The sequence below is a fragment of the Macrobrachium rosenbergii genome, chromosome 42 (genome assembly GCF_040412425.1).
Source record: "Macrobrachium rosenbergii isolate ZJJX-2024 chromosome 42, ASM4041242v1, whole genome shotgun sequence".
Taxonomy (NCBI): Eukaryota; Metazoa; Arthropoda; class Malacostraca; order Decapoda; family Palaemonidae; genus Macrobrachium; species Macrobrachium rosenbergii.
Genome location: NC_089782.1, coordinates 37978822 through 37996321, shown reverse-complemented (window position 1 = coordinate 37996321; position 17500 = coordinate 37978822). Strand labels below are relative to the sequence as shown.

The following is a 17500-nucleotide window of genomic DNA, read 5'->3' as shown; positions in this document are numbered from 1 at the left end:
ATATATATATATATATATATATATATATATATATATACATACATACATACATACATACATACATACATACATACACACATACATACTGTATACATATATATCACAGACCAACAAAAGTTACAAACACAGAATCTCAAACTTGCATTCAAAACTAAAAAAAAAAAAAAAAATCACAAGAAAAAAAATAATTAAAAAAACTAAGAAACGGTACTTACAAGTATCTGGACTTCAGCGGGAGGCCTGTGGGGATTTCCCTAAGGTCTCGGGACTCGCAGAAGAGGCTGTAATCCGCGCAGCGGCATTTCTCCGGAGGGTCCTTCAGCTCTGCGGGATAATCGAAGGGCGTTCGTTAAGGGCACGGCTGCATGAAACGCGGAATGATTTGAATATTTATGGCTGAGATTATATCTTGAGGATTCTTTGTTTTGTTGTTAATAATACGATTTTTTAAAATTTTATATCTGTTTATGATATAGACGGAATAATTAATATTGATATTAATTCAACTTTTTTGTTTTAGTTACTTTTTGTATCTGTTTATGACACGGAGACTGTGTAATTATTATTTGTCTAAAGTTCGTTTTAAGAAGTTAAATTTGGCGAAAACATCATACATTATAAATTTAATCCTCTGTTTCATGTTTTACCGGTTATTTATAGTTATCATCAATAGGATCGACAATTAAAATATATATATATATATATATATGTATATATATATATATATATATATATATATATATATATATATATATATATATATATATATATATATATATACATACATACATACATACACATACATATATTACAAAGCGTCAAGAGGTAAATATGCAGTCCTCGTCTCTCTCTCTCTCTCTCTCTCTCTCTCTCTCTCTCTCTCTCTCTCTCTCTCTCTCTCCGTGCTTACCACACTGTCCTTGGCGCTTTTCACTGTCCTCATCCGGTCGTTTTCTGTAGAGCATGTCCACGAAGTTGTCGATATGATGGTCAGCTGGAAAGATAATTTTAAATCACACAATTAGACCTGATCTCATCTACTTAGGTTTCAGACCGTGCATGTTGTGTTGTTATATATATATATATATATATATATATATATATATATATATATATATATATATATATGTACACATATGCATGCTTTTCATTAAAATGTAATGATCATGTATACCCTTTGCTTAGCTCTCTATTTCTGCCAAAAGATCACTTATTGCGTGAAACAGCAACTGTCAACTTTACAGACACGAAGACACCTAAAAATAACACTCTATTAACTTATAAAGTTTCATTATTAGGCCATTTTACATTGTGAAATTCCTGCAGTAGCATCCTTCAGTTCATATAAGACTCTTAAGCATTGTTATAAAGACTACATTGTTATTTGTTTAGTTGAAATCTTCCAATTTCAGATGTGCGGAATAATCTGCCGAGCTCCACACACGACCTATCAAGCCATCGAGAGAATATTGACAAAGAAGATATTACAATTCACTGTAACTTGATATCATTATTCCCTGTAGCTTTTTAGACTTCAAAACGACAAAGTTTTCCGAGATATTTATATTTCTGTGGTACGCGTCACGAGTTTTCCTGAAAGCCCCCAACCATGGCTGCCTTTTCGTTTCTGCAAGTCTCCAAAAAAATATTTTTTCGGGAACCGTGCGTCATCCATTCAGAAATGGCGTCTCTTTCTGCCACTGGTTTCCGAAGAGATTGCTATATGTGACACTTGTTCTTTATTCTTAAAGGATAGAAACAAATGAGTAAGTAGAGTGAAGAAACGAATGAAGACGTAGAGGGAAGAGACACGTGAATAAGGAGAGTGAAGAATCAAATGAATAAGGAGAGTGAAGAAACACATGAATAAGTAAAGAAACAAATGAATGAGTAGAGTAAAGAAACACATGAATAGGTAGAGAAACAAATGAATAAGTAGAGTAAAGAAAGAGAGATATGAATAAGTAAAGAAACACATGAATAAGTCGAGTAAAGAAACACATGAATAAGTAAAGAAACAAATGAATAAGTAGAGTAAAGAAACACATGAACAGGTAGAGAAACAAATGAATAAACAGAGTAAAGAAACAGACAATAAAATAAAGAAACAACTGAACATGTAAAACAACAAATGAACAAGAAAGTAAAGAAACAAACGAACAACTAGATTGAAAAACAACAACGACAAACAACTCACTGCAATTCCACTCGTCACTCAGGTCCGAGCAATCGGGGACGCCATCACAGATAAACTGCCTCTTGACGCATCTCTCTCCGGACTCGCACGGAAACCAACCCGGGTCGCAGACAGTGTCGGCTGCTGAAATGGATAGAGTTTTTTTTTATTATTATTATTATTTTCATTGAGTTTTAAATCAGAATCAGAGATTGCAATGTTCACAGAGCGCGAAGAATATTTTATATAAGAATAGCAATTTGTACAAAGGACAATAATGCACTTAATGTAAACAAAACTGGATTTTGTTTGTGTTCATATAAATATAAAAAAATTAAATCTTACGAGGTACACACATACACACACATACACACACACACACGCATTCACACACATAAATACACGCATATAAAAAGAAATACGGAAGAAGAATGGGAAGAGGATTTAAGCATAAAGTAAGTATATATATATATATATATATATATATATATATATATATATATATATATATATATATATATATATATATATATATATATATATATATATATATATATATATATATATATATATATATATATATATATATATATATAATAAGTTCCTTTAACGCCACAATAAGAATAATAAAAAAAGGCTTGAACAGGATCCAACAATTAAAAAAAAAACGCGTAATTTTTTACTCGGCTTCTTGAGAAAGCTCAATGACGGACGCAATCAAGCAAATAGAATAATGACTGAATAAAATACACGTTAAAATTTTCCAATGACCTTACAAAATTGTTTCGGGGAATTTCATGATAAATCTACTGCAACGGAAAATAGCAGAAATTATTTGTTAGCATTCTGTTGTCGTTCCGTTGCATTTTTGAATGGGAAATGTAGTGTTTAAAATTCATATAGGAAATTATCCTGGATGCCAGGCGCGTAGCAAATAAATGTACGATAAACAGAGACTGAATTTTTTTCGAATTATTTATGAGGATAGGTAAGAGAGAGAATATATATATATATATATATATATATATATATATATATATATATATATATATATATATATATATATATATATATATATATATATATATATATATAATATAATAATATACATATATTTATATAAGCGCATATATATACTCTTCATATGTAAATGAACTCTCTCTCTCTCTCTCTCTCTGCTTAGCATTTACCTAAATTTACCTATATTCAGAGCGTCTGCTGACACACATACTCAAAAGCTAAATGAAATTGCCTTGAAAATCGTAATGATTACGCATCTTGCGTACGCGTCATTATAACGCCATATTCGCCATACAAATAAACGAACGTTATTCGTATTGCCCTTTTGGGGTTTCCCTGACTGGAAGGTCAAACAAGGTCAAGATTTAAACTCAGTCTTATTTTTCCTCTCTCTCTCTCTCTCTCTCTCTCTCTCTCTCTCTCTCTGGGGGATGTTAGTTTTGACGGCATTCCAATTCAAAGACCGGGGGCCATATTGCCCCTCCTCGTCCTTACCCCTCCCTCCCCCACCGGTCCAAACCGAGCGCGCCCCCACCCGAAACTCCCCACCCCTTTTTTTTTTTAAATCCCTCGTGTAGGAGATTAAACGTCAGATTTGCTCCACCTGCCTAAAGTTTTTTTTTTTGGGGGGGGCGGCGTTACGACTTCCGATATGAAATTGCAATTAGTACACATAAAAATAAAAGTGCTTATTGCGATTTTGATTGCAATTGCTATAGAAGATAAAAGTCCTTATGGCGGCTTTGATGTAAAACTGTAATCATTACAAATAATAAAAGTACTTTATTAGGATTTTGATAGGACATTGCAATCATAATAAATAACAAAAGTACTTATTACGATTTCGATGTGAAATTATAACTTTCGTAGAAGAATTCTGAGAGAATTTAAGGACCTTTCGAAAGAAGATGAAGAAGGAAGAGAGCAAGTTGTGTTCAAATTGAATACGTACCGTCGGCGGCATTGTTCTGTAGTACCAGTGCCCAGACTGTAATTACGAAGAGATAATTTCCGTAATTGTTGGTGGTGCGGTTTCCCATCCTGTATTCCGTAATGATCATTCTGAAATTAAAGGAAAAAGGAAAATGTTAGTTTTCCCACACTGAAGTTAAATGAAAAGGTAAATGTTTTTTTTTTTCACACTGAAATTAAAGGAAAAGGGAAATGTTAGTTTTCCCACACTGAATTTAAAGGAAAAGGAAAATGTTAGTTTTCCCACACTGAATTTAAAGGAAAAGGAAAATGTTAGTTTTCCCACACTGAATTTTAAAGGAAAAGGTCAATTTTTTTTTTCATACTGAAATTAAAGGAAAAGGGAAATGTTATTTTTCCCACACTGAATTTAAAGGAAAAGGAAAATGTTAGTTTTCCCACACTGAAATTAAAGGAAAAAGGAGAATGTTAGTTTTCCCACACTGAACTTACAGGAAAAGGGAAATGTTAGTTTTCCCACACTGAATTTAAAGGAAAAGGAAAATGTTAGTTTTCCCACACTGAAATTAAAGGAAAAAGGAGAATGTTAGTTTTCCCACACTGAACTTACAGGAAAATGAAAATGTTAGTTTTCCTCACTGAAATTAAAGGAAAAAGGAAAATGTTAGTTTTCCCACAATGAAATTAAAGGAAAAAGGAAGTGTTAGTTTTCCCACACTGAAATTAAAGGAAAAGGTAAATTTTTTTCCCACACTGAAATTAAAGGAAAAAAGGAAAATGTTAGTTTTCCCACACTGAATTTAAAGGAAAAGGAAAATGTTAGTTTTCCCACACTGAAATTAAAGGAAAAAGGAGAATGTTAGTTTTCCCACACTGAACTTACAGGAAAAGGGAAGTGTTAGTTTTCCCTCACTGAAATTAAAGGAAAAAGGAAAATGTTAGTTTTCCCACAATGAAATTAAAGGAAAAGGGAAGTGTTAGTTTTCCCACACTGAAATTAAAGGAAAAGGTAAATTTTTTCCCACACTGAAATTAAAGGAAAAAAGGAAAATGTTAGTTTTCCCACACTGAATTTAAAGGAAAAGGAAAATGTTAGTTTTCCCACACTGAAATTAAAGAAGAAAAATGTTACTTTTCCCATACTGAAATTAAAGTAAAAAGGAAAATATTAAAAAGAGGAAAATTTCACTTTCCTTATAATTTAAATGTCAATATTCATCTCATCTTTAATGCCTAAGTTAAAGTTTCCCTTTGATGTATAATAATTTTACATTTTTGTGTATGTGTGTATACATAATTTTTGGCACAAGGCATTTCTTGTAATTTTAAATATCAGTACATATCATCCCATCTTTTATGCCTAAGTTAAGAGTTTATAATATTTTCATTCTTATGAAATTGTGTATACATAATTTGTGGCTCATTGAATTGAATTGTGTTTATTTTATTTCTACGACCTACTGACGTCATCAGTGGAAAATGAAATAGACAGGAATACTTTTTCTTTCATTTTGCGAATGTTACCACCAATGTGTCTGGCAGACAATTATAAACAATGAGCAAAATATGAATAATAGACCAAAGTCACTAAAAAATGGCTGACTTAAATTCGTAATTTATATCAGGCAGTTAATCATTCTATTCGCCCCTTCAAAGGTTCATAAGTCTGAATTTATTAAAAAGTGCCACTCCCTGTGTCACACGAGATATTAATTATGTCCGAAATACTTTGTAACATCCTATTACAGAGAACGGATTGTAGCAGATAAAACGAAAGAGTATTCAAGGTGAGATTGAGAAATATCCTTATTTTCCAGATGGTTGACAAAAACTGTAAAGAGGTATTATAGTAAACACCTAACGCTTACCGAGTTTCACCTCAAAAATAAGCTTACGAACTAACAATAGGTGATAAAGAACATTAGACAAAATAATATTATCTTTCATGGGGAAAAGGTGACACAATGACTTTATAAAAATAATATTATCTTAAAAATAATATTACCTTTCTTGGGCATTTCAGTAGGTAAAGGGTGACCAATATATTTCTTAACTTTCATGTATGTATTTATGTGTATGTATGACGATAATCACACTTGATAATTGATTTAACTTTCACGTATGTATGTATGTATGGTATGGATGTACATATGTATAACGATAATCACGCTTGATAAGTGATTTTTATATATCAAACACTACAGGGAGGAAATGAAAAATGGCTGTAAATCCTGACCGGTGTCGGCTTTATTGCTAAGCCATCTTCAGGGGACTGATGTGTATGTATGTATGTATGTATGTATGTATGTATGTATGTATGTAGAGCAATCAAGGTATCTCCTTTCAAACCCTGCCAACGCATTCAATACGGTTCTAATACCTAATTACACATTTTCCAGCCACACAAAAATACTCGGAGGCTATTCAGTCTTTATCCCTCGCATAAACGTGTATTCTGTAAAAGATTATTAAAGCTTTATTCTTCGTAAACGTGTACTCCATAATAGTCCATCCAATCTTTATCCCTCGTAAACGTGAATTCTGTGAAAGGTTATCCATTCTTTATCCCACGTTCAACCATGGTTCATCAAGACATTTTTACCCCCCCCAAAAAAAAAAAATTATTTTATTGTTTTATTTTTTTTAACAAAGATTAACAGACCCGTCGAGTTCAAATGTTATATTTTTTTTTCATGGTTGTAAACGAACACAGAAGAACCAATTAATGAATGATGTAGACCCAACTTTTGATGCTAATGAAAGAGGGAGCTACAATTAGCGTGAAAAACGAAGTGGAAATGGGAGAGAGTGGTCACACTAAAAAGAAGTATTTTGACGTGAATGAAACTTGTACGTCAGAATTCGATACAAAGGCAAAGTCATGAATAAGACAGCAATGGGGAACATAAAAAAAAAACCTGTTCATACGGAATATATAAATAATAAAACACGTCCAATCTTAGTTAATTAAAAATTATTGCAGGACGGGGAAAAAGTTTACATTTGAAATAAATAAAAAATACTCCAATATTCAAATGACGTCAACAATTAAGAAATGAGTAAAAACAATGGTTAATTAAAATACTTGACTAAAAAACAGTATTGAACACAGTTAATTAAAATAGTATCGCACGCGGGGGAAAAAGTTTACATTTGAAAAACGTTAAATAAAACCCCATTATTCAAAATAGCATAAAAATAAGAAATGCGTAGAAACAACGGTAACCAAAGTGCCTATGAATTATTGATGCAAAATAAACCAAAAAAAGAGAACAAATTAAATGAATTCAGAATAATTAAACAAAAGCAACATATAAAACAGGGGTGCCTTGCAAACAAAACACAAGGCCACCTGAATGCAATCAAAAGCACTTGTGAACAAAACGCAAAACACAGAATAAAATTGCAAAACGAGCAACAATATTGCCGAGGGAGTACAGTGTAGTTCAAAGACCAGGAACCGCTGTGTAGGCACATCGCGGAAGCATTAGGTGGAAAAATATTAAAATGGCATTTCTTTTGGAGACAATGAAACAACAATAAAGATTAAAAAAAAAAAAACATCAATCATGATGAAACAAACACTGCTTTAATTGCGACTAACACAAACGCACAACGAGGGGAAAATAAACACGACCAGGAGAAATTAACAAGTACAAAAGAACTGTTCGTCTTTGACGGAGCCGGAAAATTTCCGTTGCAGACCCGGCGAAAAATTTCCCGTGGGGGGAAAAAAGGAAATGAATTCTAATGACCACATCATCGAAATATTTTTTTCCCAAATATCAGATGCCCAAAATTTCCTGTTAACGATCCTTTTGAGGAGATAAAAATGAATTCAGGAGTGAATATCTTCATCCGCAAATCGTCACGCAATTTGAAACAAGTGAAAAATGCGCCGAAGTTTCTTCAGCGCAATCGAGTTTTCTGTACAGTCGCTACAGCGTATAATCAAGGCCACCGAAAATAGATCTATCTTTCGGTGGCCTCGGTATAATGATGTATGAGCCGCGGCCCATGAAATTTTCCGACAATGCCCGATGGTGGTCTGTCCTATAGCGTTGCCAGAAGCACGATCATGGCTAACTTTAACCTTCAATAAAATAAAACCTACTGAGGCTAGAGGGCTGCAATTTGGTGCCCTCTGGCCTCAGTAGATTTTATTTGATTTACGGTTAAAGTTAGCCATGATCGTGCTTCTGGCAACGCTACAGGACAGGCCACCATCGGGCCGTGGTTAAAGTTTCATGGGCCGCGGCTCATACAGCATTACACCGAGGCCACCGAATGATAGATCTATTGTCGGTGGCCTTAATTATACGCTGTAGCGGCTGTACAAAAAACTCGAATGCGCCGAAGAAACTTCGGCGCATGTTGTACTTGTTTCAAATTCCGTGACTTGTGGATAAAGATATTCACTCCTGACTTCATTTTTATCTCCTTAGATGGATCGTTAACAGGAAATTTCAGGCATCTGATATTTGGGAAAAAAAAAAATTTCGATTGTGCGGCCATTAGAATTCATTTCCTTTTTCCCCCTCGGGAAATTTTTTGTCGGGTTTGAACGGAATTTTCCCGGCCTCTAGCCTTGGTAGTTTTCAAGATCTGAGGGCGGACAGAAAAAGTGCGGACAGAATAAAATGCGGACGGACAGACAAAGCCATCTCAATAGCTTTCTTTTCCAGAAAACTGAAAAAAAAGCAAAAAAAAAAAGGATTTCCATAGAATATGACTTCGAGATTCTAATCTCCGCCCACCCATCTTCAAAGCCGACTCAATCAATCAGCCACGGTTGTCCCAACAACGAACCTCTGAATTATCATATTTATAGAGAGAGAGAGAGAGAGAGAGAGAGAGAGAGAGAGAGAGAGAGATGGCTGAATTCCATTCGGAAGCTCCGGCATTGTACCGAATCAGCTTCAAGATCAAAGTATGGAATCAAGAAACCCGACGTGTTTCAGATCTCTGAATGACGTAATTGGTTTCCACTGTCATTCAGCCGAAGGAGAGAGAGAGAGAGAGAGAGAGAGAGAGAGAGAGAGAGTCATTTCTGTCATTTCACTCTCATTCACTGTCCTTTGAAGAGAAGAGGAAGGGAAATGAAAATACGGGTGAAACAGCATTAAAACCAGACGCCGTCGCAAGAAATACGCAATTCAGCAATGGCGCAATACTTCCAGCTGGGTAGAAGACGGGAAATATTTGATGCTTTTGAGGAAAGAGGCGCTTCTGATGTTTCTAAGGAGAGAGAGAGAGAGAGAGAGAGAGAGAGAGAGAGAGAGAGAGAGAGAGAGAGATACGAAACGTAGAAGACAGCAGAGGTGTAAATCTGCAGGATACGGTATGAAATGTGTGATATAAATGATACAATATTGACTTCAAAATAGCGAAGCAAAATTACAGAAAATAGCGAAAGGGTCTGAAAAAACTATGTCAAAGGAAGATGCCAACATTTGCAAGCAAGAATAAGGTCACGATGGGAAATGCAAGCCAGGAAAATTAAAGTAATAAATATAATAAGGATGGATGATGGAAGTGGAATGAATAAAGTTGAATAAGTTTCTTGGAGCAAATGTAACGGATGACGGTTGGATGAAATTAGCGACAGAATAGGTAAAGCAAAATTTGAAGTGTATTTAAAAGTTTCTGGAAGATATGTGAAGTGGAGGGACCATCATCTCACCTGCTCTGTTTTATGGAAATGAAGCGTGGATATAGAGTGATATAGAGCGGTAACCAATTAATAACTGACTAGAGCCTTCACTGGCCTGCGACCCACAGAGCCTCCAGAGTCCAGCTGCTCTGTACATGAATAAAGAAGCCACCATCACACGCAGCACGGTTCCAACTCTGCTGTTCAGCTGCTGACTGAAACAGCGTCTTAACCTCATCCCCCCCCCAGCCCCCACCCCACCCAACCATTCCATTTCCGCACCTCATTCACTCCCTTCAGCCAAAACTCTCTCATTATCATTTATCCACATATTTCCAAGGACTGTCTTCTCCCTATTCTCTCCACATGGCCAAACCTCCCCAGAAAGTGTGATCCATTTAATTTAAGCCTTTTTCACCGTTTTCTTATCTCTCCAACTCTTAATTCTTTCATGCTTTCTTACTGCTTGGAAATTATCTGTCTGGAATTTCAGTCTTGCTTACTGACTGCACTGGTCATTTATATATAGATTTGATATTATCAACAGATAATAGTCGAAGGTTAAAGATTCATGATTTTATATATATATATATATATATATATATATATATATATATATATATATATATATATATATATATATATATATAGATATATATATAGAGAGAGAGAGAGAGAGAGAGAGAGAGAGAGAGAGAGAGAGAGAGAGAGAGAGAGAGAGTGTGTGTGTGTGTGTGTGTGTGTGTGTGTGTGTAATTTTCAGTTTACCTACGTTCAGCGAATCTTTGACCATGTCGAGAAGACCGACATTATGCACTACTTCCAACATAGCAGCTAATAATAATAATAATAATAATAATAATAATAATAATAATAATAATAATAATAATAATAATAATAATAATAATAATAATAATAATAAAACGTGAAAAGCTGAAACTGAGATGAACTCGCGACATTAAACCACTGGGGGATAATCTCTTCAGCTCAAGGTCTCCTGGAAACCTGGAAATTATTGTCACCGATGCAAATCCGGTTCTCAGTATTTCAATTTGCTGACTTTTCCAAAATGCTAAACTTTTGAATAAAAGGCGAAGAGTTGTCAAACACGCGACATTTGAAAGGTTGGATGACAGATCGACTGTAAATCTTGTCGGTTTTCATTCTCGTATCTTTTTTTTTTTTTTTTTAGTTTTCTGTAAAAGAAAACTATTGCGCTGGCTTTGTCCGTCCGTCCGTACTTTTTCTGTCCGCCCTCAGATCTTAAAAACTACCGAGGCTAGAGGGCTGCAAATTGGTATGTTGATCATCCACGCTCCAATCATCAAGCATAGCAAATTGCTGCCCTCTAGCCTCAGTAGTTTTGATTTTATTTACGGTTAAAGTTAGCCCTAATTGTGGGTCTTGCAATAATATAGGATGGGCCACAACCGGGCCATGGTTCAAGTTTCATGGGCCGCGGCTCATACAGCATTGTACCGAGACCACCGAAAGATACATCTGTTTACGGTGGCCTTGATTATACGCTGTAGCGGCTGTACAGAAAACTCGATTGGGCCGAAGAAACTTCGGCGCCTTAATTACATGTTTTCATTTATCGCTGTTTTTTTCCCTTCCAGCTGACCACTTTTTTTTATAAGCAGATCTTTTTTTTTTTTTACAGTTCTCTATTTATTTTCTTCTTTATCTCCTTCTTTACGTTGCTTTACGTCTTTGCTTCGAATCTGCTTTTGCGTTCTTCGTAATCCATTCATTTTCATGTCATACCTTCCTATTTTCAAGTGTGTGGCTTTCTCCTTAAGATGTCATATTTTTTTTTTTGTTTCTCGACTTTTCTTCTTTTTTTCTTTTCTTAGATCTCTACTCAGCATCATGCATAATCAATAAACACAAAAAATTTCTTAATATATTCATTACTTTTTATTTTTCAGAGGCATATTGTACTTATCTGTTTATTAGTTTCTTTAATAACTTTCTTTTTCGTATATGTAAATATTAATATTTCTCCCAGCGGAGTTTACGAAGATATGAGACGCCAAAGATGATGAAAATGTAATAAAAAAAATCTCGAAAATGTCACCATTTACTGCGTCACGTGAAAATTAATATGACACATTGATTCTGAAAAGTCCTTGGAGAAATTCTGATTTGACAAGCGGACGAAATACTGAACAAGTAAAGAATGCGCTGACGTTTCTTCTGCGCAATCGAGCTTTCTGTAAGGCATCTACAGCGTATAATCAAGGCCACCGAAAATAGATCTATCTTTTGTTGGTCATGGTAGAATAGTGTCTGAGCCGCGGCCCATGAAACCTTATCCACGGACCGGTGGTGGCATATCCTATATCGTTGCCAGAATCACGATTATGACTAACTTTAACCTTAAGTAAAATAAAAAAAAAAAACTACTGAGGCTAGAGGGCTGCAATTTGGTATGTTTGATGATTGGAGGGTGGATGATCAACATGGCAATTTGCAGCCCTCTAGCCTCAGTAGTTTTTAAGATCTGAGGGCGGACAGAAAAAGTGCGGATAGAATAAATTGCGGACTGACAGACAAAGCCTGCACAATAGTTTTTTTTTACAGAAAACTAAAAAAGTCAGAACAAGACAAAATATTCACACATGAATTGAACGTTCATGTCCGCTCACTCTCGGAAGAAAATTTGAATTATGATCATATTTACGTCGCTCTTAATCATACCTGTCAATTCTATATAAGAGTAAAACTTATTTCAGTAATATATAAAAGTAAAACTTATTTCAATAACATATAAGAGTAAAACTTATGTCAGTAATATATAAGAGTAAAACTTATTTCAATGATATATAAGAGTAAAACTTATTTCAATAATATATAAGAGTAAAACTTATTTTAATAACATATAAAAGTAAAACTTATTTCAGTAATATATAAGAGTAAAACCTATTTTAATAACACATAAGAATAAAACTTCCTTCCGGCAAAAAATCTCCAGAATAAATAAGAAATCCCTTCACGGGGATGGGTGATGAGGCGACCTTGTTACAATTCCACGAAAGAGGATAGAAACCTAAAGCGTTCATACAAGAGGCAGGATGGCGACGAGAAATGACTGGCTCTGCATCATGACCAGTTGCTGCTGCAGTGTAGGGTCTGCGGTGGGAGGTTGAAACCAACAAGCATTCTTTGAAAGTTTGAATTTCAAGTCAATGTTTTTGGTGTGCTTGTTACATGTGGAAAGGTTTCATCCAGCGACATAATTGTAAAGTGAGATACGTAACATCGAGTTATTGGGATGGTTTATGAAACTGAGGCTGTCAAGCCCGCTGAAGACTGTGAAAAGAGTGAGTTGGAGTGGATGGACAGCAAGATAAAGAAATCCAGAAAAAAAATCCGGAAAGCCGACATGAAGTTCATGGACCCAAAGTTAGAACTGGGAGAAAACCCCACATTTGCATTAAAAAGTGATAGTTAGAGAGGTTGGACAGCAAGATTGAGGGAATGAACATGATTGGAGGTAAAGTAAAATCCCAAAAGGCGTAAGCAGCTACGGGCCGAAAGGACGTAGCAAACACCCTCTAGTAATGCCTACAGTGCGCCAAGAGAAGTGCACTGAAGGCACTTTCCCAACTAACGAGAACATGGGATTAAAACGATATGTAAAACTAATAAATTAAAATGGATGATTAAAGGGAAGATAAATAAAGATAAATAAAGGCAAGGGAATAGTCGATAAGAAAATGGAACAGAGATCTTGAGATTAACAAGTAAAAAAATGCGCTCAAGTTTCTTCGGCGCGATCGAGTTTTCTGTACAGCGTATAATCAAGGCCACCGAAAATAGATCTATCTGTCGGTGGTCTCGGTATAGTGCTGTATGAGCCGCGGCCCATGAAACTTTAACCACGGCCCGGTGGTGGCCTGTCCTATATCGCTGCCAGACGCACGATTATAGCTAACTTTAACCTTGAGTAAAATAAAAAAAAAAAACTACTGAGGTTAGGGGCTGCAATTTGGTTTGTTTGATGAATGCTGGGTGGATGATCAAGATACCAATTTGCAGCCCTCTAGCCTCAGAAGTTTTTAAGATGTGAGGGCGGACAGAAAAAGTGCGGACAGAAAAAAGTGCGGACAGAATAAATTGCGGACAGAATAAAGTGCGGACGGACAGACAAAACCGGATCAATAGTTTTATTTTTACAGAAAACTAAAAACTAAGAAGAAGAAGAAGAAGAAGAAGAAGAAGAAGAAGAAGAAGAAGAAGAAGAAGAAGAATATTAAAAGAAGTAAAATATAAAAAAAAACACAAAAGACTGGTTAAATCATTTACCTTCTCTCATATTTAATCTTCCATCATGACTTGATTTTCATGACACATTATTCATCAGCATCTCTCTCTCTCTCTCTCTCTTTCTTTACATTTTTACATCAAATGATTTTTATTAACGTTTTAAATACAGCCAACTTTATCACCGAAACGCAGCCATTAAATGAACAGCATTATGTACAATTTTGAGTAGGGGGGGGACGGTACTCACTCTAAAACTGAATATAAAAATGAATATAATCATTCAAATATTATCCGCGGTGAACCGATTTGAGGTATAATATTTACCACCTCATGCGAATCGGATTAAGCCGACCAGATAAGCACTCTATTATCACCGAAAATAATTCTGTTGTTTTTTTTCTTTGTGTTCAGATGACATGAAGCATGAATAAGCTCGGTATAAATAATTTAATTTGTATTGACACATTTAAATTTTGACAGCCTTTTAGAACTATAAGTAACGTTTTAGAATTCTTGGTTGTCATTTATTTTTTTTTTATGTCGGTTTAAGTGTTGGACTGAGAAGTCATATGTACAAATTTATAAAAATAAACAAAAAGTTTTTTTGTGGTAATCCTAAAGTTGCTTCGTTGGTCTTAAACCTCTTGGCAACCCTTCAGTGTGGTAAAGGTTTTATTAAAGGGTACAAGAGGTCTGGTGTGGAGCTCTGAGCTCGTCCTACCTAACGATACGTAATTCTGTGTAATGTGGAAGTTCTCCTTAATTATATGGTATAGAATTATCTCATTTTATAAAATGCTTCCCTCTTACGCTACCGGGACAATGGTCTGCCTCGAGAATTTATTCCTTTTGTTTACTACAAGTTTTACTATCGTCCATTCATTAATAAGCAGCGCGAATATTTATGAATGGACCCAATTCATTCACTCTCCTTTCATTCCTAAGACCTCGTCAAGATCATAGCATTTCACAGATCGTCCAATTGTCTGTTGGTTGGAAATCTTTCTGCATCAAGTTCTGAGCAAAATGAAAATTCCCCTTTCATTCCAGTTGACATTGTTTTTCCATTCATATCTTTTATGATCTATTCATTTTTTATATAAAAAAATCTATCTTATCAATGCGGAAACTGGGCTAATTGAAATCCCGGTCTCTGCTTCCAAGCAGGAAACCGATTTGCTTTCCTGGAAAGAGTCTGGAGCAATTTAACACTTCATACATCGAGGTTTGTAATAATCAAGGTTACAGACAGTGCTTTTTTTTTTTATTTCAGTTTTATGTAATATATACTGTATATGTATATATATGGTATCTTTACTCTTGCACCTTTTGACTGATTCAAGTGATTCAAGTCTCCAGCAGTTCACATTCATTCCTTCGCAAAAATCACTGTTCATTTCCCCTACTCCATCCTTATCTGGTAATTCTGCTTCCAGGTACTTCAGCGAGCTTTATCTTAAAGGAACCACGTTACTTACTCTCATCACCTTCGTCTCTCCCACAATTATTTTTGTCGCCCCATACAAAATTTATTCTTCCACGTCAAGCCTCCGTACATTCTACAGGTGAACGACCTTTCGTAAATTGTGTCTTGTTATGATTTCCATTTCGAAATGTATGCAGTCATAAATATTTTTCATTCCCCTCCCATTTATTATCCTACAATTCTCTTTTCAGCTCCTCTTAACAATTATCAAGGGAAGGTAATTGTCCAGAGTAAAAAAATAAAAAGAATTGTCGGGTAATGACTGGTAGGGGAAACAAAAAGATTTGATACTGCATACATTTGGAAGTGGGAATTATGAAAAAAAGATGCAATTTCATTTATATTTTATAACATCTACGAAGGCTTGACGTTGGAGTCTGAATTTGATATGGCGAGATATAATAATTTTGGGAAAGACGAAAATAGGAACATTATTGTATTAGGAATAGGTTCTTGCATTCGCTAGTCTATGCAACTTTCCCTTACGTACACAAACACACACACACACACACACACACACACACACACACACACACACAAAAGAGTTTAAATCATAATCAGATGATTCAGTCTCTCTCTCTCTCTCTCTCTCTCTCTCTCTCTCTCTCTCTCTCTCTCTCTCTCTCTCCATTTCCAAACAGACAAGAGTTATATAAGGAAATATATGACCTTGTGCACAAAAAGGGTTTAATTATTAGATGATTCAGGCACTACGATTATCTCTCTCTCTCTCTCTCTCTCTCTCTCTCTCTCTCTCTCTCTCTCTCTCTCTCTCTCTCTCTCTCTCTCCATTTCAGACAGACACAGAGTTATATAAGGCGATATACATTCCTTCAAAAAGAGATTAAATCATAATTAGATGATTCAGGCACCCCTACTCAATTCTCTCTCTCTCTCTCTCTCTCTCTCTCTCTCTCTCTTCTCTCTCTCTCTCTCTCTTCCTTTTTCTTCTTGATGTTATAATGTCTTTAAAATCACGATAATTTCGGACAAATGGCGTAACTCTCTCTCTCTCTCTCTCTCTCTCTCTCTCTCTCTCTCTCTCTCTCTCTCAGTTCCTCATTGGACGGGTCGATATCGTTCTCAGTTAGCACTATGCTGGGCCCACGTTCGAGTCTCCGACCGGCCAATGAAGAATTAGAGGAATTTATTTCTGGTGATAGAAATTCATTTCTCGCTATAATGTGGTTCGGATTCCACAAGAAAGGTCCCGTTGCGTAACCAATCGGTTCCTAGCCGCGTAAAATAAGTCTAATCCTTCGGGCCAGCCCTGGGAGAGCTGTTAATCAGCTCAGTGGTTGTTAAACTGATTTAACCATCTCTCTCTCTCTCTCTCTCTCTCTCTCTCTCTTTTCTTCCTCTTCTTGATATAATGTCTTAAAAATCACTATAATTTCGGACAAATGGTGTAACTCTCTCTCTCTCTCTCTCTCTCTCTCTTATCCTCAATTCTCTTCTTGCTATTTTTCTTCTTCTTGTTGATATTATAATGTCTTAAAAATCACGATAATTTCGGACAAATGGCGAACTCTCTCTCTCTCTCTCTCTCTCTCTCTCTCTCTCTCTCTCTCCAATGCCAGACAGACACGAGTAATACAAGATCTATAATCCATCCTTCTAAGATTTAATCTCGTAGGCGTCTATTAATCAATTCTAGACTACGAACACCACGGAAAGGAAGCCATCTAATTAACATATGGAGATTGGGAGGTTAGGGTGCAAGATGATATATGGAAATTGGGTGGCTGGTACAATTTAAAATATTCAGGAGGCTAATTGTCTTAATATTCAGCTTCCGGCTTCTTAGAATAATCCGTGGATGAATATCGTAGAGATGAGAATACCTAATAATGTTAACAGTATTCATCATGGTAATGCTTTTTAACATTCAGGGTTTTTCTCCTGTTATAGCTTGGAGAGAGATAGAGATAATTTTGGAGAGAGAGAGAAAGAACGGTGA

General features: G+C 35.4%; 1 protein-coding gene across 1 annotated transcript in view; it reads right to left on the bottom strand.

Moving 5' to 3' along the window:
- LOC136828281 (relaxin receptor 2-like) overlaps window positions 1-17500 on the bottom strand; it is a 54324-nt gene that overhangs the window by 27037 nt on the left and 9787 nt on the right. The window contains exons 2-5 of the mRNA XM_067086157.1: window positions 4149-4258; window positions 2198-2320; window positions 911-994; window positions 216-324 (exon numbers count right to left, since the gene is read on the bottom strand). Coding sequence (XP_066942258.1) covers window positions 216-324; window positions 911-994; window positions 2198-2320; window positions 4149-4258 — 426 coding nt within the window. The remainder of the gene's footprint in view (window positions 1-215; window positions 325-910; window positions 995-2197; window positions 2321-4148; window positions 4259-17500) is intronic.